This window comes from Falco punctatus (genome assembly GCF_963210335.1).
Source record: "Falco punctatus genome assembly, chromosome: 7".
Taxonomy (NCBI): Eukaryota; Metazoa; Chordata; class Aves; order Falconiformes; family Falconidae; genus Falco; species Falco punctatus.
The window spans coordinates 21,954,328-21,981,335 of record NC_137587.1 but is presented as its reverse complement, the minus strand read 5'-3'; the positions used below and the strand labels follow the sequence as shown (position 1 = coordinate 21,981,335).

At 44.5% G+C, this 27,008-nt stretch overlaps 2 protein-coding genes across 14 annotated transcripts in view; one reads left to right on the top strand and one right to left on the bottom strand.

Moving 5' to 3' along the window:
- PCNX1 (pecanex 1) overlaps window positions 1–7,534 on the bottom strand; it is a 93,009-nt gene extending 85,475 nt beyond the window's left edge. For all 9 annotated transcript variants that reach the window (XM_080397574.1, XM_080397577.1, XM_080397579.1 and 6 more), the window contains exon 1: window positions 6,384–7,534. In XM_080397574.1, the coding sequence (XP_080253700.1) occupies window positions 6,384–7,382 (999 nt within the window). In that variant the 5' untranslated portion in view covers window positions 7,383–7,534. The remainder of the gene's footprint in view (window positions 1–6,383) is intronic.
- Window positions 7,535–8,226: 692 nt separating this feature from the next.
- Window positions 8,227–27,008, top strand: part of MAP3K9 (mitogen-activated protein kinase kinase kinase 9) — an 80,598-nt gene continuing 61,816 nt past the window's right edge. For 4 of the 5 annotated variants that reach the window (XM_080397606.1, XM_080397605.1, XM_080397604.1 and 1 more), the window contains exon 1: window positions 8,227–26,897. In XM_080397606.1, coding sequence (XP_080253732.1) covers window positions 26,581–26,897 — 317 coding nt within the window. In that variant the 5' untranslated portion in view covers window positions 8,227–26,580. The remainder of the gene's footprint in view (window positions 26,898–27,008) is intronic. The other variant, XM_080397603.1, reaches the window with a different exon arrangement.

Genomic DNA, 27,008 nt, shown 5'->3' with positions numbered 1-27,008 from the left:
ATACTGTACTAATAAAGGGGATACAAGAATAAACATTTCTGAATGTTGTACTGACTGTTGACTTCAGAACAAAACCAATCCTTAGTCTGGCTGCTCACTTTCTGACAGTAAGCAAGAACAAATAATCAATATAACATTTCTAAAGCCAAACAAGTATAAATAATTGAACCCGGAATCAATCAGGAAGCAGGTTACCTATTAGGATTCTTTTCTTAAAGAGATCAAGTTTAACCTACCTTATCCTCCAAAACAAGTTAAGTCAACACCTAATATAACATCTGAAGTGGGACAGGAAAACTAAGCCAAGGTATGCTAAAGATTTTGTATGCAGAGCTGGACAAGGCCCTAATGGATAGGGAGAGACTCACTTACCAAGCACCACCTCAAAAGGAGAAAGAGGAAACAAAGCTATTTAAAAACAGTATCAGTAAGCAACCAGGAGCCACAACGACGCTAATAGCATCCATACAACCCCTGAAGCAACGCTACAAGGGTTTCCTCAAGAAATGCAGTGCTTCCCATTTGAAGAACTTCAGAGGCAGCTAGCTCCCTGCAGGCAAGGGCAAGCCCGTTAAGTCCTGCTAAAGTTATGAGGTTCCTGTGACTGGATAGCAGGCTGTCTGGCAGGTACAAGAACTGCACCTACCCTCTCCTTAACAAGTACCTAGCGTTCAGAAGCCACTATCAGAAGGGTCAGTTTAACCCAGGTAGCAAAAGCTAGTTAGTCTATAAAAAACATGCCTATGGTTTTCTGTCTGGAGAGCAATTCAATTTCTCCCCTCCACTTAGTCAGCAAGGAGGTCACACAGTGTATCCAGTTTATCTTGTGGAATGCAAAGTCTATCTGTTCCACAAAGCAAAGCTTTGAGAACAAGTGAGGGGAGAAGGCAAAACACTTCATGTAACTTGCAGCAAGCCCACTAAAGAATTAAAGTGCTTTTTCCTCACATCCTGTTTCCACTGGACTGCAGAAAGCTAAAAAATAAAGTTAACTCACTACTTCCATTGTTCACATTCATTAGTAGTTACTCCTTTCTGGATAGGGCACATACTTTGGGAATAGGAGATATTTTAGCATGTCCAGCATATTCTGTTGTCTGATCACAACTTAAGTATCATGCTGTGGTACAGCAGCACTTACCCACGGTACCAGCAACTCATCTGCATTCCAGCCTTGAGAGGGAGTAACTGCAACCTAACCTAAGCCACTGGTGCCTTCTCTATTCTTCTTGGCCAAACTTGCAAACATTCAACTTCCACTTGAGGTCTTCCCTCCACAGGGCAAGTTAAAGTAAGATTAGTATTTAAAACTAAGGTTTACACTTTACCACATTTGAGGAGAGACAGGCCTCCCGCCAGCATAACTGAACATCCTACATAGTATCATCTTTAAGGTTGGAAAACAAATCAAAGTCGTACAAATTCACAGCTAGATCTCATTTTGGTTCTTTTCATAAGTACTAAAGCATTTTTTATTGGGCACAACAGACTAAAAACCTCAGGTTACAGCTTGTTAGCAGGCACCAGCTGGCTACAAGTCTGTAGCTGCAACAGCATTTCACAGAACATCCCATTTCACTGCATTTCTCTAGTCACTTCCATTAGCACCAAAAGAAAACATGCACTGAACAACAGTAGTCACAACTGAAGCTCCTGTAGGAGAGAAGAAAGAGCTAGACAAGACCATACAGAAACTGCCTGGTTTAATTACATTCTGTTGAAAACTTCAGTCATCTAGTTGCCGAATAAACCCAACCATTAGATAAACTCCTAGCTGAAAATATTTCCCTAAATCTTAAAGGGAAGCTAAGTAGAACTCTCAGAGATTGAGGGGGAGGGAAAGGACACTGACTTTTTACCACCTTTCCCTCAGGAGTTACCTTCCAAAACAACCTATGAAATCCATACTGTACAAGTGGACAAAGGTAAGATGCGGGAATGCACAGCTGAAGAGTGGGACTGTCCCTTCTTGGAAACTGCTGGCTGTTATGTCAGCTCAGTTGTACCACAACACATCTTTCATGAAAGAGTAGGCAGAAAAAGCTTTAAGCAATCCTAGATTCCAATGATCCATCTACAACAAAAAAGAAGCCTCAGACCACTAGTTACAGGGCTAAAATATTCCCACTACAAAGGTCACTGTATCTTGATTCAACATTTCAAATACATAAATGCCAGGAACCAGAGGGAATTTCATTGATCACAGACTACACTACATACTTATAAAGAAACAAAGACTATATAGATCTTACCCTAATCACATCTAGTTTTAGCTAGCCACTACAGATGCAATGAAACTTCCAGATTCTTTTTGAGAAGAGATATATAGGCGTTGAAAACGTTCATAGGTAAGGCTCCTAACCCAAATCAGATTGCCAGTCCCTACGTAAAATTTATATCAATCAAACATTCATTATGCAGTAACAGTTGTCTTGTAAAATGCTTTCAAGTTCAAGCATTCTGAGGCCAGTATTTTGTAGAAATATTCATACTGAAGAGGAGGAAAGATCAAGAAATAGCAGATGTAGTTTTGTCACCAATTTTCGTTTATGAACAGCCAGAGCCCTTAAGAACTGCTGTTACCAGGAAGCATGTTCAGTTACAAGTTACCTAGTTTTTGACTGAAACCTCAAGGTATACAAATGAAACTTTGCTCTAAGCTGCATCTAGTTGCTGGGCTACTAGTGTGGGATACTAAGAATTCTCATCATACATCCAGCTTCAAGTACTTAAACTCTTAGTTTAAGAAACAGCACCTATTTCAGAAACTTCACTGGAAAAAAGAGCTTTCACATGAAGCTACGTTTATGTGACCTACTTCTCTAACTATGCACACACGTCAGGAAATCAAGTGCCTATTAAGTGAACTGTTGTCTAAATGAGCTTGACTTTGACAGACAAGTTCTGTAGGTACATACAAGCCCATCACCCCAAGCAAGGTACAGTCCTGGCTCCTCTTCAGACACTGGCAAAGTTCCATGAGTGCCAGAGCCAAGACCTCACCCCCTCCTGCACACGTGGTGGGGCTGAAACAGCATTCCGACAAGGGGAAGTGCTTTGGCAACCTCCTCTCTTCCCTTCCCCCTTGCAACACTGATGCATAACATCGGCCTCTGCATTTAGGGTATTTTTTCCCAGCTCTATCACTGTAGTTTACAACCCAGGTGTACAGTTTCCCCATATTGTAGCATATTTTTTTCCTCCCAACTTGAGTTTTGGATTAGAGCAAAAACAGCGATCACCTCTTATGACAGATATGCAGATCAACAAGTACAGCTGAGTGTTACTGAATGCAAATATTCAAACAGGATAGATTTAACTAGTCTAGAAAGCAGTATTTTTGTACGCATACTGCCAAGCCACAGATCCAAGAGTACAGAACTCAAGCAGACATTTATCTTCCTCTACACCCCAATTCCTTCAATATCTAGTTTTCTTTTTGCCACACTTCCAACAAGGACAGGTTAAGCATATGAACACATGAGAAAAATAAAAGTATCCGGATCTGTAATATATACATCTATGGATACATCTGTCTTTTCCTTCACACAGGGTACAGACCTCACTTTCACGTGCTTAAGCTTAGAAAGCAGATGAGAGACCAAGAAAGGCTACCTGACTTCCACTGCTAATTTCTTCAGTTGGTTTGTACTGTTCATTAAACCCATCAATCCTAACAGCACTGGCATACACGTGCAAAAAAACAGAGTTAACCTGCCGACCACAAGCATTACCAGATTCCATTCTGAAAATACAGAATCAATAGAAGGAATACACAGATGAAAGATTAGCAACAAAAAATGCAAGAAACTAGGACTTTAAGCAGTGAGTGCATCTAAATTAACATATCTAGTAGAGATTAAGTGTTCCATTCCTGTTGGGGGTTAAATAACATTGGAAAAAGTGTTGATTAGCTTACTGTAAAACGCATTCAGCCTTGACAGCCAGCTACAAGGAAAGTTCTTAGGGGATCCTTTTGCCTTTGCTACAAAACAGCTTAGGAATAACTACAGTTATGGCTGCCCCAACACATCAAAGCAACACTATGATCTTGGAATTCCTTATATGAGGAAGTTTTAAAAGCAATATAAAACCTGCCAGCATTGTAAGTCTTTCTATATACCTTGTTTTTTAAACGCACAGGGTTGTCTGCCAGCAACAAGTCATTTGAAGCTAGCTTTGAAACTCCCTCCTACACATCAGTGAGCCATGCTCAGAATTCAGATTGCAATTACCTAAGACTTTTTAAGCAAGTTTTGCTTATTTATGTATGTCCTACAGCAATACAACATTTACTGCTTTTTATTCTGAAAGAGCTAAAGAGACACTAAAGAGCAAAGAGGACCATCACAGCTCCCCCTGTTTAGTTTATGTCTAGACAACACTTAAACTGCAGAGAGTGGAAAGAGGGAAAACCGCCAAACATGATTCAATCTGCTTTAACTTGTGACTAATCTCCCTACTCATTCTCGGGGAAGTTGGCACTTGTTGCATCTTTAACTTGTCCAGAGCTACGAAGCAAGAGAATTTCTCTGACCTCAACAAAACCCACAGCAGCTTGCTTTGGCCTGTCTTTTCCCTTTTTTACAGGAAAAGAAAAAATATTTAAGCAACACTGAAGTTTACCCCATAGTACGGGCAACTGAAGCTTAACTGCTGCTCTAAGAGCATCAGGAGACTCAAATACTAGTCCAGATTTACCAGTTGTCAAAAGACCTATGTACAATATAAATCAGCTCCACTTGAGAAGTCTCCTTGCACATGCAGGATAGAGCTCAACACACCCTTAAGAACAGCTTTTTCAGCAAGGCAGTACTAACTAAATAGACAACTCCTGTCAAAGCAGAAGAGCAGGACTTCTAGAAAAACAAAAAAAAAGTTACATTTGAGATCAAAAGGACTCTCCCTCTTTCCATATTCAGTGGAATTCCAAATAGATACAGATTCACAGAGAGGATCTACTTTAGTTGCAAGTTTTATCTAGCTGTTGTCACATTAACTTTGGTTTTAAAAGCAGTTTGTCTCAGTCTGCAGTTCCCTTGCCAGCAGTCTCAAGTTTTCAAACAAAAAGCCTTGGAGCTACCTTTTCCAAGACATAGTAATATGAATTAAAAACTAAATATACAGGGCTGCAACTGCCTCCTCCACATTAGCTATTTCTTAGTATGAAGTGTCTCATACTGCAATCTTACAAATTGCTCTTTAACAAAGCAAATGCCTGACCCCAGAGCTCTTAATCTCTGCAATTGCACTCACATGTAACAGTTTTTCCTCCAAGGCTTCATTCACTAACTCACTTTTTTTTTTTCCACAAGACAGTTTCTACTTTTAAGTTGCCACAGCATCTGGACCTGGCCGACTTGCAAATTATGTTCTACCTCATATGCTCAAGACTGGTGACAACACACCTGGTATGATCACACTTTTCTACTGAGAAATCTGAAGTATTAGTATTCCATAAATACACACAAGTTATACAGAAAGAAAAGCACTGGCTAAAAGGAAACTGCCCCCTTCTCTCTTAACTGATCATACCTTTCCTGTATTTGTTTCTATATCCAAACGTCAATACAGTTTCTAGATTTACAGGTTAGTATTTTAGACAACTTTGATTGAAGTATCAGATACAAGGGCACATTCAACAGGAATTTTCCCAACCCAAGAATGCTGAATTCTGGACACAAGCAAAAAAACCACAGTAATTTCTTATCAGTAACACAGAGTTCAGATACATTGCCAGTCAGCACACAGTACACTACCCTACGGCTAAATAAACTTCCAGATTTTGGACCCTGAAGCACATCCCTCCCCCAGTCTCAAAAGTCAGACGAGGATACCAGCCAGAAACACCGGCTGGCTCAGCCAGCTTCTACAGAAACTGTGCTTTGTCCTGGACTACCAGTGGACTTCCACTACCAGAGGAAGCTAGTGCAGCCTGGCCAATTCTGAAGGCAAGTAAACAGAACACCCAAGGCAAGGTGCCAGCGCCCGAAGCCACGCCGCGCCCGATGCGCCCCGCTAGCACCCCCCCCCACACACCCCCCTTCCCGGTAACAGCTCCGCGCCTCCCAAACGCCGCGGCCTCAGAGATACTCCGGGCCGCTCGACGGCGGCTGCCGGGCCCGCCGTGAGCCACCGCGCACAGCAGCGGGCAGAGCCGCGGGCGGCGGGGCCCCTTCCCGGGGCAGCCGGGCAGCGGCAGCGCGCAGGCCCCGCCGCGGGCAGGGGGCGCACGTGCGACGGCCCCGCGGCCCTTCCCGCCCCCCCCCCGCCACGGGCCTCCCCGCCGCCGCCGCCGAGGCGGGCGGCCCCCCGCGAGGCCCGCCCGCCCCGAGGCCAAGGCCGACACCGTCCCCCCGGGCTCGGCGGCGGGCCGCGCTCACCATGTAGAGGGTGAAGGGGAAGCCGAGCAAGAAGAGCCACAGGTAGAGGTGCAGCGCGTTGACCCCAGCGCCCTGGTGCGGGTCCTGGTACCAGCCGCCGCTCAGCGCCGCCCACACGCCCTGGCGCAGGATCTGCAGCACCTGGGAGCCCATGGCGGCCCCGCTCCGCCGAGCCGGCCCCGCTCTATCCGCCCTGCGAGCCCGGGCAGAGCCGCGCGCCGCCCGCGCTCCGCGACAGCCCGCACGGCCGCAACCGCCGCCGCCGCCTCCCCAGCAACGCCGCCGCCATCTTATGTCCGGGCCTCGGGCCGGCCGCCCGCCCCCGCGCCGCCGATAGACCGGCAGCCCTTGCGGCAGGGGACGCCCGCCCCGCGCTCTGCCGCCGGGTACGGACGACGCCGTGGGGGCGGGCGCGCCCGCTACTGCGCCTGCGCGCGGCCTGCGCGCTGCCCCCGCCTCCGCCGCGCGGGGCACGACGGCCGCTGGCGCCCCCTGGCGGCGTTGGCCGCGGGGCGGGTGGCCCACTGCCGCCGTACCGGGCGCGCTTCCAGGGCCCAAATCCCTGCCCCGAGGCGGCGGCGGGCCGTGGCCCCCGGAGCACCGGGTCCGCCGGTCACTGAGGCACGCTGGTGCCAGCGGCCCGGCCGGGGTGGCTCTCGGCCTGGCGCGGTGGCAGGATTTGCCTAGAAAATGTAGGGAGACAGGACCGCAGCTGAGGGCTCGCCCTTCCCCTCGCACAGGGCCTTGCTCCTGGCAAAGCACAGCAGCCTCTTCTTGCGGCAGGACGTTGTCCCATCGCACAGTTCGGTTTTTTAAATTAGAGCAAGATAACAACCTCATCATTTTTTGAGGCCTTCTGTCTACTGACAGTATCTGATTTGACCAAAACGCTTGCATGCCGGGCCCCACCAAAGGGTTTGTGGTGGTGTCGCTTTCACCACACACAAAGCCAGAATCGCTGCGGTTTGTTGGAAAGGTGAACTCAACAGAGCAGGCCATAGTTACACCCCATGTTTCTCATATACTTGTCTCAACTTCCACCTTCAGCTATTTTTGGAGAAGGTCACTAATTCTCACCAAGCCCTACCATTCAAGCTTTCCCCTTAGACAAGCACATCCCAAAAGTCACACATTAGAGAGGGAGAGATGAGGGAAGGAGTTTACAGAGTGCTGTCAAGCAGGGGAAAGGGGAGGTCTCCTCCTTCAAACTCAAATGAGTAATGTTGAGGATCCCTCTCTAAATTACCTGACTCTCCAGCCATACTCGGGGGAAAAAGTAACTTTGAGGACACACAATGATCCTGTCGCTGTGGCAGCAGGAGGATCCCATATAGGTTCTATCCTGAAACTAGGACACTGCCCTTCTGCAGCAGATACGGGACTGGGCAACAGCACCTTTGGGTCTGCTGCAGAGGAATTGCAGGAATGAAAAAACCTGAGCGCGCACTCAGTCATGACTCATGATGAGCATGCATTTGGGCTGGTGTTTTCAAGACGCTGCGTTAATGCCACAGTCTCCACAGTGTTTTTCTCCCTGACAGTGGACCAATGGCAGCATTTGGCTATTCTTGGAAAACCGGAAGAGAGAAGTGACTGACTCAAAGCAGATGTAGATGATCTATTTTTTGTTTCCCCAGTGGAAAAGTAGGGAGAAGGGACGGATACAAAACCCCAACCATGATGGCAGTCTTTCCCCAGTATAAACAAATAAACCATTTTTAACTTTATTGTTTCATATAATGTATTTTCAAACACAAGACTGCTAGCAGTATTTTGCAAAGAAGATTTTTTTTCCCCCACTATCAAACAGGATTGAGATATGAAAGGAAAAAAGGGGGGGGGGGGAGGGGAGACCAGGAGGATGGGGGATGGACACAGCCAACAGGGAAAACCTACGGAGGATTATCATGGATGGGGAGGGAGAGTTCCCTTTATCCTTTTGGGATAAAGCCAAGCATGACAAGCCTCACCAGTTACAGTAGAAAAAATAAAGCTACGAAGCCTGTTTCAACTACATCGTTTGCCAAAATACCATTAAAAACTAACATTACAAATACAGCTGTTGAAAGATGACATTTTTAGGATGTGTAACCCATAAAAATGATATTGTAATGATCAGGATTATGAAGCATTAGTTCTTCCAGCAGCTGTTTTATGAATGTTACATAAAAGCTGTTCACCTTCTTCTCAAAAAGGAAGCAAGAGGGATAACATTCAATAGTAACGTGTCTGAAAGCTGCAATAAATGCTTTAAAAATGTTTATGCTTCTGTTTAGGAGCCATTGATTGAATCTGGACAGATGAGCCTCAGCCTCATCATAATGATTCATGTTAAACAGCGTCCCTGTGTGAGAGGCTGGATGCTGTGGAAGGTTATGGCTGCTTCCCCAGCCCTGCTCCTAAAAGTCATTGGACCAGCCATGAAGTGATGGAGGCCTGGGGGTATGGGGAGGGGGTGTTAAAGCAAAACACAAACAGTGGAAAGAAAGCAGGAATATTACAGGCTCAGCCCTGGTCCATAACAGTGTAACCTAATTTAGCACAGATAACCCTGTTCAAGAACATGTCATCATGGGATGATCCAGTCTGTGTCCAGTAAAATAAGTGAGAGAATATCACATGCTTGAGAGGACAATTACATTTTGTTGCTTAGCTGTTTAAATGCAGACAGGCTGAAAACATTTGGACACAAGATGAGGAAATAATATTATTGGAATCCATCCACACCTAAAGGTAAAAATGATAACAAGCCCCGTTGCAGACAACAAAGAAAAAAAAAATCATTATTAGCTTTTAAGGGAAACAAACAAACAATCCACATCTGGATAGAAAGTAACAGCAGTAGACTCATGCAATCCAACAAAAAACTAGCTTATCTTCTGCACTCTAGCCTTACAATGGGTATTACTCTGTACAGGAAAAGAGCATGCTCTAGGAAAAATAGTGCATGACATCAGTGAAAAGCAACAATTTATTAGATAAAATATTTAAGAGAGGAGGCATCAAATCAAATGATTGGAGATCAACCTATTTTTCTCCAACATTTCTCTTGTAATTTAGCATGCAAATTACATTTGCAAACTCAGGCAAAGAAGTCATGTGCCACATAAGCCAACATTACACAGGAAGAGACCAATTTAAACTTTAACTTTTATTTCAGCCAAACAACAGTTCAATCCCATTTTTCCTCACGTTTTTTATGTATGTACACAGTCAAGTGCCCTCCTTACAACTACAGGATATTGGTGAAACTTCTGTAGCAAATTAGTATTATTGGCTCTCTTCATTATGGCATCATATTAAAGATATAGCTGTTTTGACTTGGAATTGGCCAAAAAAGAATGATCTTGTAATCGTTCACAGCAACATTTTTGTTTATTTCATGCCACACTCCGGTGGGTTGAAATGGCATTTGCAAGATCAGGGCAACGCTGTATGTGGTACACAGTAGAACATGTTTTACCAAATACTGAAATGGATAAACTAATCACCATTTCTTGACCAGCCTTATAAGCACACTTCTTCCAATGCATGATATTGATATTACAAGAACAGGAAGTTAATCAAACAGTAACAAAATACTAAAACCTGCAACAATAATGCTTCAGCATGTTTCCATTTCTAAGAATAATATTGCAGCATGCTTTGCACCATTAGTAGTACTTTAGTCTCTCTTATCTTCTCATTCAAAGGAATGAGGTTCTACACTTTCCCTCCAGACATCTTTTGTGGGATAACTAATTTAAAAAATATAATTTTTGGGTATCAAGAGCATGCCTAAGTTTTATGAGAACATAACTTAGATAATTAGGACAAGAGGTGAAACAAAGTTAAAAAGAATGTTTTGCCTAAATTGGGTGCAATTTATTATGTCCAGAAACAAGCTTATGATTGGCAATTCCTTGTAATTTTTCATTTCAGTAATCACAGTATGATACCAAGCTGTAAGTAGCTAATAAAATAAGCAGCAGAAAATAAGAAAAACACTGATTTACTCACTTTACAATTATGAGGGTTAGTAATTCTCTCTCCGTGCTGGACAGGGCATTAGCTTTCCAATGAAGATTGACAAGCTAGGCCTTGGTGGCTCACTACCAACTTTTATTTACTTCTTCCTATTGATTCCTTGTCTCAGGACCTATAGTTAGACAGCAGCATTTCAACCTTGATTTTTGGATCCTGCTGACACATACTACTTACTGCGGATTGGATATAGTATCCAAAACAAACAGCAACTTTGGTTCCAAAAAGAAAGAAATAAAAAGACAAAAATAAATTTTCTATATAAACCATTACAATCAATCAGCCAAGGAGAAAACTGCACCCATCTTTTGATTTTCCTGATGAAGCAATAGTTAAAATATATACTTGCTACTTGGACATTAAGAGTCTTTTTATAATGTTAAGTCTTGACTTTTTTCCCCTATAGTTGAAACCTGGTTAAAAAAAATGGTTTATCTGAATTCAGAACATTGTTATAAAATGGTGATAGATGTATTTTATTCTCTCATATGAAACTAAGAAGCAGGCTTACCTGCAAGGGTGATAGAAACCAGGAAGTCATTCTACAATAATATTTGTTAGCCTGGTGCCACTGTAAGACAGCTAATTTTCTTATAAAACCTGTCAGGAGGTTGTTCTAGATTTGCTTTTAATTACAGTAGAGTGGTTTTTGACAACTGCAGGACTCTACTGAACACGTTGCCATCATGTTAACATCTGATGGCAGCTTATCTGCTATTTGCAGTTTTTAAACAAACTTCTAAGCAAGAGCCAGATCCTTTCACAGACCATGCTTCTTTTCTAGCAGGGAAGCCACACCAGATTTAACTTCACAAGCTAAGAAGTTGCTATGAAATTACTCTGTGAAATTCAGTCCTGTATACTACCCCCACTCCCAACTGGAATACAGCCTTTAGAAACAACAAGAAAAATGATGCCTATTCTCTAGCATTTCAGCACAGACCAAACGTAGATTTACCAACAGGAAGGTTACCTGGCAGGAGACCTCCTCTCCCTGCCGCGCTGGCAGGCTCGCTGCTCACAGCACACAATAGAGCCCCAGCTGCGTGCCAGGCTGCCGCCTGCACCCACCTTTTTCACAGCTGCAGCACCAAACACACTCCCAGACCCACCTGCCCTTTCAGCATACACCCTGCCTAGCAGCTTGTGGGGCAGGCCAAACCATCCCCCCTCTCTCAGCATGCAAGAACACAAATCATGAAAAGGGAAGAAAGATTTGGGGGTTGTTTTGGTTTTTTTCTTTTTTTCAACTATATCTATGACTAATATAGTTCTCCATAGTACTCCACAGCGCTACTTAGGGAGAGATCAATTCTCTGGGTGGAGGATGCTAATTACTGATCTGCAAACAGCTGAACTATGAAGCTCACAGTCCCATTAATCCTGCCCCCGCAGTTTGTCTCAGCTGCTTGCTGCACCTTTTGAGTACGTAAGCTTTTTTCATATGCTCTCTGAGCCCTGTGGTTTTCTCAAGGCAAAATAAGCAGACCAAACGAGATTCTCCCTGAAGAAGGGCACTTACATAAGTCTCTTATTATCAGGGAGTACTGAAAGGACAAAACCATTTAAAATAGATCCACAAAGACAAAGAAGTCCTGTCACAGCTAAGAAAAAAGAATTCTTACCAACTTGTTGATAACAACCTTCTGTAAGTTGCCACTAAAACAACAGCATCTTCAATTCCACTCCTTTGTTGTCTAGAAACTGTCTCTCTACAGCTTTTGGCTATACATTTTTAGCAGCTACATGGCCCCAGTCTCGCTATCTTAACCTCTTGCAGCTGCTTCAGCATGGCTGAAAAATCAATTGAAATAGCTTAACGGTCCCGTTGCTAGAGACAGAGTGCAGTTTTGCAATGAATTTTCCTCCTAAAGATACTCTGATAGTGTTTCTTACAAGAAAATCGCAACAGCATCATCCATTTTCACATTACAGGACCTAATTTTGTGAACATGTCCATACAGAAATCACACAGAGAAGTGTCATCAGTGTCCCAGTGACCACAAGGTCTCTCTGAAAAAGAGGAATTTGCTAGCATTGCTGGTACAATAATTGCCTAAAAACACCATGGAGATGAAACATAATAAACAAGGCTAAAATTAGAATATCCAAACACCCAGCTGACAGTATTTTAGCAGCATTTATACCACATTCTTTAAAGTACAGCACAGTGGTGCCTCACTGTAAGAAATGTCTACCAAACAATGATTCATGATGCCACTGGGATAAATTCCTATTTAAGAGATTTGTTCACAGTTAAAACTCTCTGTCTGAAGTACAAATCTCCCAGAGCATTTGAATGAGTCCCTAAGACCATCTTCTCAATTTTAAAAGATTTCCTCTCTCTTATTGTTTTTTTTAGCCATTTTTCTAAGAAAATTAAGCTTTTTGATTTGGTCAGTCCCTGCCTATGAAGAGTTTTCAGTTTAAAGTACATTGTCAGAAGCAGAATTATGAAAAATATTAAATGCCTAGAAATTTCAGGGCAATGAAAAGAGACCAAAATTAGGAACCCTAGGAGGAAATGTAGGCAGAATTTGGATAATAGTCTTAAGACATCTGGCTTATCAAGAGGGAACTGTGGAATAAGTAGTAGCATTGCAAGGTGACAGTGTTGTAGGAGATATAAGCCCCAATTTCATGTGATTGGATTTTATACAAGTACAAGGGTCCGCTTGGGCAGATTAATTGAGAGGCCCTGCAGGCCTTGGCAGTTTCCCTACATCTTTCTTGGATTTCAGCTTCATTCTGAATAAATAGAAGACTATACTTCTGTCTGATCTCAACTCCTTTGCTAACTGTGTATGTAAGGCTCCTCACTGAATACAGCCTTGTCTGAAGTGGAATATAGCAGTGACTGTGTGCTTTAGTAGGAGGTGTGAAGAATAATTTTGACATTCAAGACTATTGGAAACAGTATGTAATTCATTGCCTTGAGATGGAATGTGGCCATAGTTAACAACCTGAATTTGAGAAAAGAACTGCAAAATCTCAGTTTTAGATCCCTTTTGGAAGGTAGCATCTCTAGTCACACTCTGCTTCAGCACCAATATAGGTCAGTCGCAGTAGAAGCAGTGCTATTTTTTAAACAACCAAGGCTTAAATTCCCAGAGATGTTGTATGATCTACACTGGCAAGAATCTCAGCTGCCTCACAAGATCTGTCCCCTCCTGTATTCTGTTCTCTGGAGGTCTCCCAGATAACTATTGAGCAGGTCAGACCTGCTTAGTGTAGAAGATCTGATGAAATCATGCCCTGAGGTGTTGTGACTACTATTTTTGTATTTGCTTAAATTGGCAGCGCCTCAAGGTACAGTTGACAGATTTCAGAATTTGAAAATGATTGATCTGGGGGGAGTACCCTGAAACACTGCCACTTTATGGCAGGTCTACAGTAACTTGGATTCCAGCAACCCTTTAAAGAGCTATTTAAAAAGAAAACCCATATGAGCTACCCAGTGAGTAAAATTCCAGGAATCACAGAGGCACAGACCCAGGCTGTCCCAGACAATCTTTCCTTTTTCTCTGGGCCATGTTTTCTCTATGGACTAGCTTAAAGAAGCCATCATCCTACAGCCGTGCTGCTGCATGAACCAAATGAAATCAGGCATAAGTACAGCAGAATGAGGGAAGCCTGAAGGAGGTGTGATGAGAGCTTTATTAGAGAGGACATATGGCTTTTAAAGAAAAGGATCCTTGGCAGCCAGCTGGAGGTGGCATAACAATTTGTCAGAAAAACAACAGCAGCTACAAAGACCTTCTCCCTCCCCTGCTGGCCGAATACATTTGTTGCAGCCATTCAATGGGCAACTGGTTTTAACCTATCCTTCATAAACAGCATTTCATGTTAAGCTGATTTAGGAGGAAACTCTTACTGTAAAAGAAACCCATAGGTATACAGAAACACATACATTCAACTCGGCCTCTCCTTGCAGCTCCTGCTTTCAGCTGCCTCTCTGCTATAAACCAGTAAGGCAGTCCCTATGAACTGCAAAGCACACATATGCGTGTATATAGACCCATGTGTTCGTGCACATATATAGATACCACAGGTTCTAAAACAGCATATTTTTTCACGCAAATATTCTTTCAGCTGCATTAGCTGATAGTCTTCAGTCTGTCTTAACATCAGACAGTGTTTCACTTCTTACATCTATCCTCGTGTCCGTGAGGTGGGCTGTCAGAATTCTTTGCCCCTATCCATAAAGGTGAGGCCTGATGATCCTCATCAACAGCAGGGGCCTGGTGGTACCGTATTGAGTGGAGAACTATATGCAGCCAACAAAAGTGGACTTAAAAATCGATTCACTTTTTGTAGCTCCATGTTATCTGTTAAGTGGCACTGATTCATGTGTTGGATATAGTTTTTTTATATGTGGATGAAATCAACTTGCAAAGGAGGTATCCTGAATTCCCTTGTACAGCTGTTAAAACTGAGCAATTCAAGTGATTTACTCTAGCTCACAACATAAACCATCAACAAAGCCAGCACCCGGATCTCCCAGGTCTTGATCCATTAAACAGAGTGATGTTTAACACAAAGAGCACCTGTACAAACTACAGCTTCTGCAGAGCCAATACTAGACAAGTGAGCTTTTTCTTGGTTCAGAGACAAGGCAGTGGAATGAAACTAAGGCAATTCATTCCTCTGTTTATCACATGACATTGTTCCCCACTTCATATCAAAAGCAGATACTGAACAGCACAGTAGTGGTGGAGTTCACAGAAGGGAACTGCAGGCAGATTAGTTCCAGCTCTCAGCCAGACTAAAGGTATTTCTATAAATGCTGCTTCTTGGTCCATCCCTTTTGTGCAAAAACCCACAGGAGACACTCTGAGAGGGTGGATCCATGAGCAACCCTTTGCAGAGTCTCCTCCTGATCTTTTGCTCAGGAATGAGGGATTTTGACCACTGTGGAGCAGCCTGCAAATCCCTCACGGCAGATTCCTAGGGATATCCAGGTATCCAGAGGCATCTGTTTTCCAAGGCCACTTCTGTGGATGCCTTGTGCACCTGCTAGGTTCTTGGCTCCAGAGCACTGTCCATATTAATAAAATTAGTCTGTTTATTTCATTGGTGCATCCTTTACCAGTCCTCAGCATGAAAAAATATATTCAGCCCCTTGGGAAATCTTTGCTAGATTAAGCAGTGAAAATGAACAGGGAGAAAACTGTTACAGAGCAAAGGAATTAGATATAGGTGTATGATGATGATGACAGTCATATATTTCTGACCACATCTGACCATATATGAAGAAACATATAACCTTCACCTTTTCATATGCCTTCCCAGAACAGTGATGACTGCAAAATGGCCTGGAAACACTTCTCTGGAGATAAACAATGGAAATGATCTAACACTGAAAATAACCCTAAAGGCAAAAAAATCAGAAACTAATTTGAAACAAAGGAAGGGTGGAGTAAGCCACCCTTTTGGAGGGATTTATACTCTGCTTCATGCTGCTTGTAGAACCCAGAAATACCAGTGAAGGTTGGATCAGAAATCTTTGAGGTATATGCCTATAGCTGTTATATACAGTGCTCCAAACATTATAGAAATTAGTGAACCTATTACAAAATTTTCAGCAGTTAAATTTAGATTTGGAATGATTTATCTTTTTGCCAGTTTCAGCATGTGACATGACATGGAAAGAAGAGGTTTTGTTGCAAACAGTATTTTAACCACAAAGAGCTATTTTGCAGTAGAAAATGTACTTCCAAGATTTAATTCAATACTGAGTGTTACACAAATCATATGAAAAACAGTCTCACTGTGGTAACAGCAGAATTAAGTACAGGTGGCCAAAATATTTTGACTCTTGGACTGAATTTTGAATTTCTTGTACATACAGCTGCTTTGCAGTTATGTTGGTAGCAATGCAACTAAATGCTTTCTCGTAAATCTTTAAATTGCATATGATGGAAAACAAGCAAAACTTTTTTTTTTTAAAAGAGATATAAGTCAAAGGTTCAGACATAATTTTTCAAGCTATATATTGATATGCATCTTTATTCACAACTATTACTTCTACTGGCATCAGGAAAACTGCACATAACGATTATTTTTTTAACACAGAAAGTCTGTAGGATCTGAGTCTTAGAAGTAAACAGTTCAGCACTTAAAGTAATCCAACTTTTCACTAGCCTCCCTTCTGCCTTACTTCTTACAACAGATCTAAACAACACATACTTCCTCAAAAAGATTTCTACATGGTTGGCAAGCCCAGTCAGAGCTTTTGTCTGATGCTATTCTCTCTAGCTAATTGCATCTCCTGGTTTTATAAGTCTCATCATCTCATAAACTTTGAGACAAGTGCTTAAATTGTCAGATTTGCTCACAAATACAACAGAGAAATTATGAGGGTCTGAGTTTAATGGAGTGATAGAAGAACATCAGCTCCAGGCTAGAAGTATTTACTAGGAGTGAGACTGATGTCTCCAGAAAAATCCATCAAATTCAGTTAGCTAGAGTGACGTTCAGGGAAATCAGTAGGAGGTGGCTGCACAGGCAGCATGTGTGGCCTTGTGTAGTCTATAGGAAAAACAGAGATTTCATTACTGAAAGCTTATCCTTACAATAACACCTCCTCTTCCTCCCAACGGTGAGATAGCAACAGGCATTGTCTTTATGATCCGTCTGTCTTTCTGTAGAGGAATGAAGGCAGGTTAATTAACATTGATAATATACAGCTGTGGGCTGGCTTCAGGGATGGAGGGTTGGCTGATGGGGATAATGTGCAGCTGTGGCTGGTTCCTGCTAAGTAGTTAAATAGCTCTAAGGACTATATGAAGAAGAGTACTAGAAAAAGAGAGACTTGTGAGGAATTGGTGGCCATGCTGGGACAAGGCACAGGAACTATTTATTGAAGTTAACCTGGCATGGGATGGTAAAAGCCTTATTGCAGCTGGTTAGTTTTGCTAGTGCAGTGACATCTTCCTAATACTCTCTGTCCAAAATAAGGGTAGAAGTGTACTGAGAGTTAGTTTCAGTGGGTACAAACCTGGGAACTGTCATGTTCTCTGAATCTGTCGGTAGCTAAACTGAGGAAAAAGCCAGGAGTCCTAGATGTCCATGTACAGTTACATTTGAATTCAGATTAATTTCCAACTTTAAGTGAAAATTCATGAACCTGCTTCACCCCACTGGCACAGTTTATAAGAAAAAGAAACAAGATTACATCCAAAAAGCGTGTGTTTCTTTTCTTTCGTAGTCTATAGCACCCTTGGGATTTGTAATGGTACATGTAATAAAAGATTAAGAAGGGTAAACCGGAGGGCAAACAGGAAAGAACTGCAATTGGTTTCAGAGGATAAAAGGAGTTTCTGAGGGGGAAGCTGGAGGAAGAGTATGGTGGGAGTAGTATGAAGCATGGGCTGTGAGAAGGGGTATTCCGAGGAGGAGCTGGGTGTTCAGAGCAGCCTGTGGACCTGTCTCCCAAACCTCCTGGCAGACCAGGATGAGGCCTAGATTCAGTGGTGGTGTTCCATAAAATGCAGGTAAAGAGGGGTTACACTTCTGCTGAGGGCAGCTGTGAGATCATTTCTCACACATGCTAGGAGGTGACTCGATGGAGCTGTTTTGAGCGCTGTACCCCTGGCTGGGCATGCTGGCTGTGGGGTGTACACGGGCCTGGCAGATTCCCTGCTGGATGGGTGAGAGCCCTCAGATGAAGTGCTCATGAGCCAGATGACTCATGCTACCTCATTCCTGCACTATTACAGAGCTGGCTTTTTTTCCAGAGTAAGGTTTTCTTCCATATTCTTTCTGTGGTATTTTTTTTTCTTTTTTGTTTTCACCAAAAGCGCCTGCCTTTGTCACAATTTCACCCCGAAACGGGTAGGGAATTCAATAACACAGCCTGGCAGGGTATCAAAGATCCATTTTCTCAAGGGGATCAGGAAAAGGTAATAATGGTTTGAGGAACTGGAAAACAAATATGTCCTATATAGACGACAATTGTTTCATCCAAGTGAATAAAACAATGCGCTCGGCGCCCTGAGGAAACAGCGCGCGGCTCCAGCAGGGCCAGAAATAACCCGAGCGAGAATTTCCGCGTTGCGGGCCGCAGAGCGATCCCGGGCCGCCATGCCGGGTTCGGGCGGGGCGCGGGCTGGCGGCGCCCCCCGGCGGCGCGGCGGGAAACGGCGTCACCCACCACCGCCTGAGCGGGCGGGGTTTGCCCCGGCCCAGGGCTTCACCCTGCTGCTGCGTTAATTGAGAGCACCGGCGCGGCCCCCGCGGGTGCGGTGGCGTCCCATCTCCTGCACCGGTGGGAATGACGGAGGACAAGCGCCGGAAGGATGCGGCAGATGTCACGTTGTGGCTTGTGTCGGCGGGGGCGGCCTGAGGAGAGTCGGCTCTGCCCAGGGCTGCGGCTGCAGCTCCCTCGTGGGTGGCGTTCCCATGGCGGGACCTGCCTCGGTAGGGGTCCTGCCCCCGGCACCTCGGCGGCTCGTTCGCCTTTCCTTTGTCACCCACCCAAAGACACCCTAGCACAGGGCTGACAGCTGAGAGATGGACACCTTCTACTAGAGTGAAGCAGGCGAAACAATTCATACACTACAACTGAATAGAAAGGAAGCGTATTTCTTTGCTGGTGGTGAAGCAGCTATCCTGTACTGGAAAGGATGAGGTAACTGTGAAGATGCGGAGCTGAACTTTTTGTAGCCATCAAAACTGCAACATATTTTACATATGCATTCAAAATAATACAGGCAAATGCCATGCTACGTTACCTGAAGCTTATTAGAAAACAGGGTGTTCTGTGCAGTGCTTCAACCCCACCAGGTACCCTCTGCTGTCCCGGGGAAGCGCTTGCTGGTGGGATAGGCTTCGCTCCCTTTAGGCTCCCACAGGAGCATCATGGAGTCTAATGAGAGTAGGTCTGTTGTGAAGTATTGGAGAGGCTCTGCTGGCATGAATTTGAGGTGAATACTTAATGAGCATTAAAGCTGTGAGCAAATTACCTAGCTCATTCTGTTGAGTGCTGGTTCATTGTTACGCTGATCCTTTTTAGCTTGACACAAGTTACACATAAATAGTATTTAAAAAAAAATCTGAGAACTGCAAAACCTTTATGGTGACTCTTTTTCAAATCCCCTTTTCTTATAAAGCCAAGCGCTTTCCTTGTTTTGAATACAAGGGCCAAAGCTGTCTTCAAGAAAGATCTGATTGTTATTTGTCCATAAACATTGTAGGAAGCCTCTTACCTGACAACTTCTGGGATCGAAGCTGAGACACACCACTTACCAGTGATACAAAATTTCAGATTCCACCACCAGTGGAGCAGGAAGACTTAGGCTTAAGCAGTATCTGTGTGCATAAAGCTTGTCATTCACACACTAACAAATCTTACTCTTACAGGCCTTTTCCGTGGCATAATTCGGAGGGAAAATACCACACCATGAGAAAGGAGGCACGTATCCTTCAGAAGTTAATTATGTTTAACGTTATCTCTTGAAAACTACTCTGGTACCAAGTAGAGTCAAAGATACTCAACTGTCTGTAGATCTGTGTAGGCTCACTCCATGAACCATGCTTCCCGCATTCTACAGAAGCTTCAGCTGTATGGTGAACTGTACAGTGCCTTGATGGTGTGCAGGACCAGAGCCCACCAATTAAGACTGCTGACTTGGTAAAGAAAAAAAAAGTAAATAGATAATGCAAATTAATTCTGGAGTGTAAAGGCAGACTCCTTGATACAGTTGCAAGTGTAATGGGTTGATGTCTCTGGCTGTCTATGGATCTGGTGCTGCCGATGCAAGGGGTGGCATCACAGTAAAACCATGTGTCTTTCTGCCCACACTTAACTAAAAGATCAAAACAGAATTAGGTCCCTTTCCATGTAAGTACAAGAAAATCCTGTTCCAGTTGCCTTATGAAATATTGAATGAATAAAGTATCATATCTGAGCTTAGACACGGCCATAGAGTAGACGCTAAATGTGAAAATCAAGACAACATTTTGCAGTACAGAGTCATACATTTTTTGAAGGAGGCTTGTCTAACAAATTCTGCTAAGGATTTAAACTGTGATTGCAAATAAGAGGAGACAGTAGGCAAATGTTGCCTGTTCTCTCAAGACAACGTGGAAAAAACAATTCTACAGCAGTGACCTAGTTGATCTTATTTTAGATTGAGGTTTATTATTCTGAATAGTAAGTTAACTTATTAAATACAAATTAGAGAAAAAAAACATCAGCCTTAGTCTAAAAAAGGATTATTTTAATCCAAATGAAAAGGCTATTTATTTTATGTCTATAACTTTTAATGACAGATTTAGAAGAGTTATGATTTGGGTATAAAGCTATGACTTGGATATGAATGCTGGTATCTAATGGATGTTGTATGTCTCTGTATGTTGTAGTTTGCATCCGTCTCCTATAGTTTGAGTTCAGATGCAGGATTCTTCATTTTTGTGCTGTGTTTCTGAAGCTACTCAAGGAGCAACCTGACAACTGGCCCAATGGCTTTGTTTGACAAACTTAAAACCTAAACAAAACCACAGGCTAGTTAATATCTTGTTTTCCATCTCATTTTTGTTATTTCCAGAAAAAAACTCATTGCCCTCATAAACAAGGGAGGCTTGGTCATTCCTTGTGCAGAAGGCCTCAAATGGGAGCCGAGGTGCCACAGGCAGCGCAGAACAGTCTGAGCTAGTGCTGCACCCTGTGCTGACTGTGAGACTGAAGGTACTGCGCCACTGCTTCATTTTTCATACAAAGCATAAAAAGGAAGATTGAGGCCACCATCACCTATGGAGATTTCAAAAGCCTAAAAGGTTTACTGTAGTGTCTTTGAGGATCTCCAGTGGGAGCATCTGCATTGCACAAATCTCATTTCCTCTATTCAAATTAAATTTTGGTTCCACACAATGTTGCCAATGCAGCAGTGTGGTTCTGGTGTTCCTCTATAGGAGCAGCAACTCAACCAATGACAAATTAAACAAGAGCTATAAGTGTTGTTTGGATTGAGATAATACACAGTATGCAAATGGTAGTCATTATTAAACATTATTTCTGTTAGTGTGTATCTTTTAGTGTAGGCAGAAATCTCATTTGAAAATCTTTCTATGTTTTGTTTTTTTTTTTTTCTTACAGGGTTGTTGATAAATGTATGAATGCTTCGTGTTACGTGTGAAATTATACTGCGGCTTGTAATAATAGTCAAGTAATCACTGCTATATTTAATTATCAATACAAATTCAAACTATATTTAAAAGCCAAGTCTGTCTTTAATCTACTGGAAGCTCCCAGATTTTGGCCACAGAATTTCCCACTCTCCAGTGTTTTTAGTCTTCTTTTATTTTCCAGGTCATCTGTTCTATGGAGAAAGAAGATATAGCCATCTGGGAGATTAGCATATATATTTTATGAAGTAGAGTGGAGTGCTCTCTTTTACTGACTCAGATGCTAAAGACCCAGATTCGCAGCCTGCCTTCTAGCTAGCACAGCACAGTTCATCAAGCTTCTGTTGCCAATGGCTTACCTCTCTCACTTGCATGAAGAGCAAATCTACACTAAAGTGAAGCTGGCAAAGCAGTACTGTTCTAAAGTGGGGAAAAACCCCACAGTCTGGCTTTACAGCCATGCAGACAGTCAATCTATAATGATAGAAGAGTCCATTTGACAGTAAAGCTTACATTGTTTGAGGAGAGATTATCAGCAACTGATCAAACAAATCTGTCTACTGGCATAAGATGCATCTCCATGGGGGTGTATATGGTTATATCTGTGGGTATAACCACGGAACACAGATAAGATATATCCTCTGAAATACATAAAAGTCAAATGAGAGTATTAGTGCTGCATTCATTTAAGATGCAATATAAATTACCATGGGATGTAAAAGGAATGAGCTGCACTAAGCAGATGTGCCAAGGAGCATCTCCTTAATCTTTTATACTTTAATACTGTGCTGGTAGAGATGCGCTTTCATCATGGCTCTAGTTGCAAGTACATTGGTTTTCCAGTACTGCAGCATAGTTGGACTGTGCTGCAACTTCTTCTTCTTTCTGGATATTCCTCTTCCTTGTTTTTGCAGCATTCTGGTTTTTTCCCTCCACAGAGACTAGGAGCCTGGAGCGCCAACATTTTGATATCCAGTGTAGATTTATAACTATGGACTGGCACATTGATAACATGTTATAGAGCTGCTAAGTCCAGTGAAGAGAGAGGAAGGGCATCCACTGAAAGAGAGTACTCATGTAGTAGTCTGCACAAACATAGAAAAGACAGGGCAAAAGCTGACATGATCATCCTAAATTTGTATGGGTAATGGAATTCAATAAGCAGAGTACTTCCCATAGCTTCTTAAAGCAAGAGGTGGGGATAGACTGGCCTTTTAGTTTATCCTCTAGTAATTTGTTGGGGTTTTAAAACATAGATGCAAAAATGAGCCCAAATTAAAATCCTTGGGGAAGTTTGAACTATGTACAGAGTATTATTTTGCAGAGTAGACTCTCCTGTTTAAACATATCAAAACAATATCTTTATCCAAACTTTGAGAAGCACTGAGTGTGTATTCAGATACAGACTTTGAGAACTGGATCTGTTCTATCTAGAACCTAATTTCCATTATTCAGATCTGCTGAATAATAATGAGACCATATACACCCTTATCAGAAAACGTGCAAGAAAAAAACCCCAGTGTAGCATTTAGGTTGTATGTTCACTGGAAAGGCATGCACCATTTCAAAAGTCTTTCTGTATCTGCAAATACTAAAATGTCATCTCTCACAGACTGCATGCAGGCAGTCTTTAATGTTCTTTTCTTCTTCTGCCTTTTGCCAGTTACTGAAATATGAACTTAACATTTACTGACACTTTTATTTACCTTGATCCTAAGAACAGCCTTCCCAGTCTGGCCAAATCTTTTCATTCAGAAACCAGTCTCTGACATGGCTGGTAAAAGATGCCAAGAGAAGTCTGTAATAATGGGAAAATCCTATTATGGCTCTTCAGAGCATTTCCCTGGACAGTTTCCGAGCTCCAGGCACTGGCCGTTCTGGGCTTCCTGAGCTAGTCACACTGTTTCTGTAGAAACAAACACATCATCGGTGAAAGAAAAGGGGAAGGGGGGGGGGGCCGAAATAAAAAAAGCAAAAAAGCGCAAGATGGCTTTGAGAAGCAAAGCTGACTGTGTACTTCAATATCAAGGCGTTCCACAAGATGGCAGGGCTCTGTCTTGGCAGCTCGCTACAGCAGGGACCCCGAGCTTCTACAGAAGTAATTTTTCTCCTCTTAGAGTTTTCAGCATCGGTAATGTAACTCTCGACTTTAAACCTATCAGTGCTCTATAGCGGTGATCAAAATAAGTGTCAAACAGCTGAAAGACAGAAGGCCTCTATTTTCTGACGTCTCACTCAAATTTTTATAATACAAATTTTAAAGCACAATATTCACATAAAGTATAATAATTTCCCAGCATGTGAATTAAAGAAATAATTTTTTTCCTAAATAAAATTGAACAGAGAAGTTTTGCATGCAACTGAAACTGCTTAACTAGGGACATTAACATCAGTCCTGCAGATACCATCTCAGCCATCTATTATTTGAACTCCAAAAATCATGAATACAGCTATTTGTTACTCCTCAGCATCATGATCCAGACATGGTAACATTAACTACGGGCTGTTGCTGAAAGAGCCAGGTCTGTTGTCCCTTTCACCTGTCCCTCTTCCTTACATTGTGCTGGCTTTAATGACTGTGTGCACAGTCCTAACACAAGTCTGATCAACTTAAAAAGCTGACTGAAAACTAGCTGCTTTTATGTGGCGGCTCAGCTTTCAGTTAGATAAGTGAGCTGAAATGACTCTACAACCGGGCAGTCCACTACTGCTGCAATCAGGAAAGCAGGTCAAGCATGTGACAAGGGGCAGGAAAGTCCCTTTCAGCAACAGGATAATATTGGATAAGCTTATGCTAAATGTGAAAACACACCCTTAAGTAACAAAAGAATAGTGGAGAGGATGCATCCTCAGCTGTGCCATCACTGGCAAAAGGAGATGGAGATACAGGAGAAAAGTGGAAGTTCATTTCTTAGACAAGTGCAGTTGAAAACTAGTGCTGCAGCATGCCTAAATCTTGCATATGTCACATTGAAATGTTAGTTCCAACCTCGTCTAGATATATATGCTCAAAAATGTATATGTACAATAAGGGTATTAATATACCAGCTCTTTCTAGGCAAGGTATTTTTGGTTTCTGTCAGAAATAAAGGCTGTGAAGTTTGTGAGAAAAAGAAAGGAACTAGAAAAATTTCAGTTCCCTGCAGGGTCCTGTGAAATACTTGTTACTAAGTTACAGTTAGGTGGTGTTTTTCCAGAGAACAGACAAGCAAATTCAAATACTTTACAAACAACGATAAGGATTTTGAATGACCTCTTTAACTCAGAGCACTCTTCTTAAGATCTTCATTATTCTTTTTAAAGCCTAAACCCTGGTGCTTCCTAAGTGCAGAAGCATAGTGCTAACACAAGGATAGATAAACAAAGCCCCACTGTGCAAAATGTAAGAACTATTAGCAGTTACTCTGTACATAGACCTAAACAAGTACCTCACTAGGGAATGGAGAATTTTAAATAAATCATCTTGCAGAGAAGAATTGTGTAACTCCATTTGCAAAACACTACAGAAAAGCTAAGCCCAAGATTTTATGTAAGTGGGAAGACATCACATGTGGTCAGTGTACCTGGGATTCTCATTCAGCATCAGGAGGCTTTGTCATGATGAAGCATGAACAGAGGTTTTTCACTTCCAGTTTTATCACTGAAAATCGGATGAAGATTTTTAAGGAAAACCGGAGTGAAATGGAAAAATTTCCGTTTTATATCACTGAGTACGAGCAATCTGTTTACAAGATCTGTTATCTTCACAAGCTGTAAAAATGTTGGTAGCAGGGAGAATTTGTATGTTCAAGATCAAGAAGCTACACACTGATTGCAAGAATGAGAAATAAACTGTTACTTAATTTTTAACGAAGGCATTCAGTAGGGATGTACCCATATGAACCTTGCACAAAAACCATTTAACACCTGAGCTTAGTGTAGACGGAATATGGAAGAGCACTGAGTAACTGAAGACAAAGGCTTCCCTGCACCTGGCTGGGGTACCGGCCTGAGCCCCTGTCCCAGGCGGCCGCGCCAGAGCTGCCCGGTCCCTCCGGGCGCCCAGGGGGCCGCTCCGGTGGCACAGGAAGGGCAGGCAGCTTGCCAGGACAGGCCATCACCCTCCTGCATCACTCCGCCTGCACACGGCCATCACCCGCGGCGCCAGCCGCCAGCACCCACAGGAGACCCGGCCTGGCTCGGCACCCCGCGGGGGGCCCGGGCAGGGCCGCGGCACTCGGGAGCGGGGACAGGTCGTCGACAGGCGGCGGAGCGGCCCCTGACGGCCAGCCGCTCCCGTGCCAAGGGCCAGCGATTTTGAGAAGCGAGCCCCGGCGTCTGCCCGGGGCCCGCGGGGCCGCTCCCCGGGCCGGGCCCGGCCCGGCCTCAGGTACGCAGCCTCCGCGCGGCAGTCGGCGCCCGCCCCGCCGCTGGCCAGCAGCACCCCGTACGGCTTCGCTCGCCGCCCGCAAGGTCGCCCCGCCCAACCCAACTGCCCCACCCTCGACCTCTCCGGTGTCATGCCCCTTTTCTCAGCCAATGAGCAGCGGAGGGGAAGGCGGAGCCAGGAGGGCTTACTGACAAGCGCCGCGAGGCCCAATGGGAAGCGAAAGCTGACCAGGCGGGAGCCAATTGGAGGGCCACCGGTGAGTGCGAGGCTCCGAGGCCGGGGGCTGGGCGTGGCCAAGAGGGCGAAGGCCCTCAATCAGGTGAGGGTGGCGTATGACGGGCGGTAGAGACGGCCAATGGGGGCGAGGAGGCGGAGCCTCCCCTCCCCTCCCGCCGCCGAAGCTGCCAGAGAGTCAGGTGGCTCCGGGATGCGCGGCCGCGGCGGCAGGCGGAGGCGGGCGAGGAGGAGGAGGAGGTGGGGGATGCCGCGGCGGGTCGGCGGCACGCGCTGCCTGCCCTCGCCTCTTCCCGCGCTGGGCTGAGGCGGCCCTGCGCCAGGGCCCCCCCACCCCCAGCGGCGGCACCTGCTGCCGGCGGGCGCCGGGCCGCATGAACAATAGGCGGCGGTACCGGCCCCGCCGCCCCCCGCAGCGCCCGGCAGCCGCGGGCGCCTCCCCCTATGGAGCAGCCTCGCCATGGAGCCCCTCACAGAGCTCAGCCAGGAGGGCGCGGGCGGCGGGGAGCCGCCGGGCGGTGGGCCGCTCTGGACCGCCGTCTTCGAGTACGAGGCGTGCGGCGAGGACGAGCTGAGCCTGCGGCCGGGGGACGTGGTGCAGGTGCTGTCCCGGGACTCGCACGTGTCCGGCGACGAGGGCTGGTGGACGGGCAAGATCGACCAGCGCGTCGGCATCTTCCCCAGCAACTACGTGAGCAGCGGCGTGCAGGGGGCCGGCCCGGAGCTACGGGCCCGCTACCCGCCGCCCCCCGCCATACAGCGTAAGGCGGCCCGGGCCCGGGGCGGGGGGCCCGGGGCGGGGGACACGGCGCGGCCCCTCTCCGCCACCCGGCGGAAGGGAGCCGGGGGAGAGGCCCGGTCTCGGTGGGGCG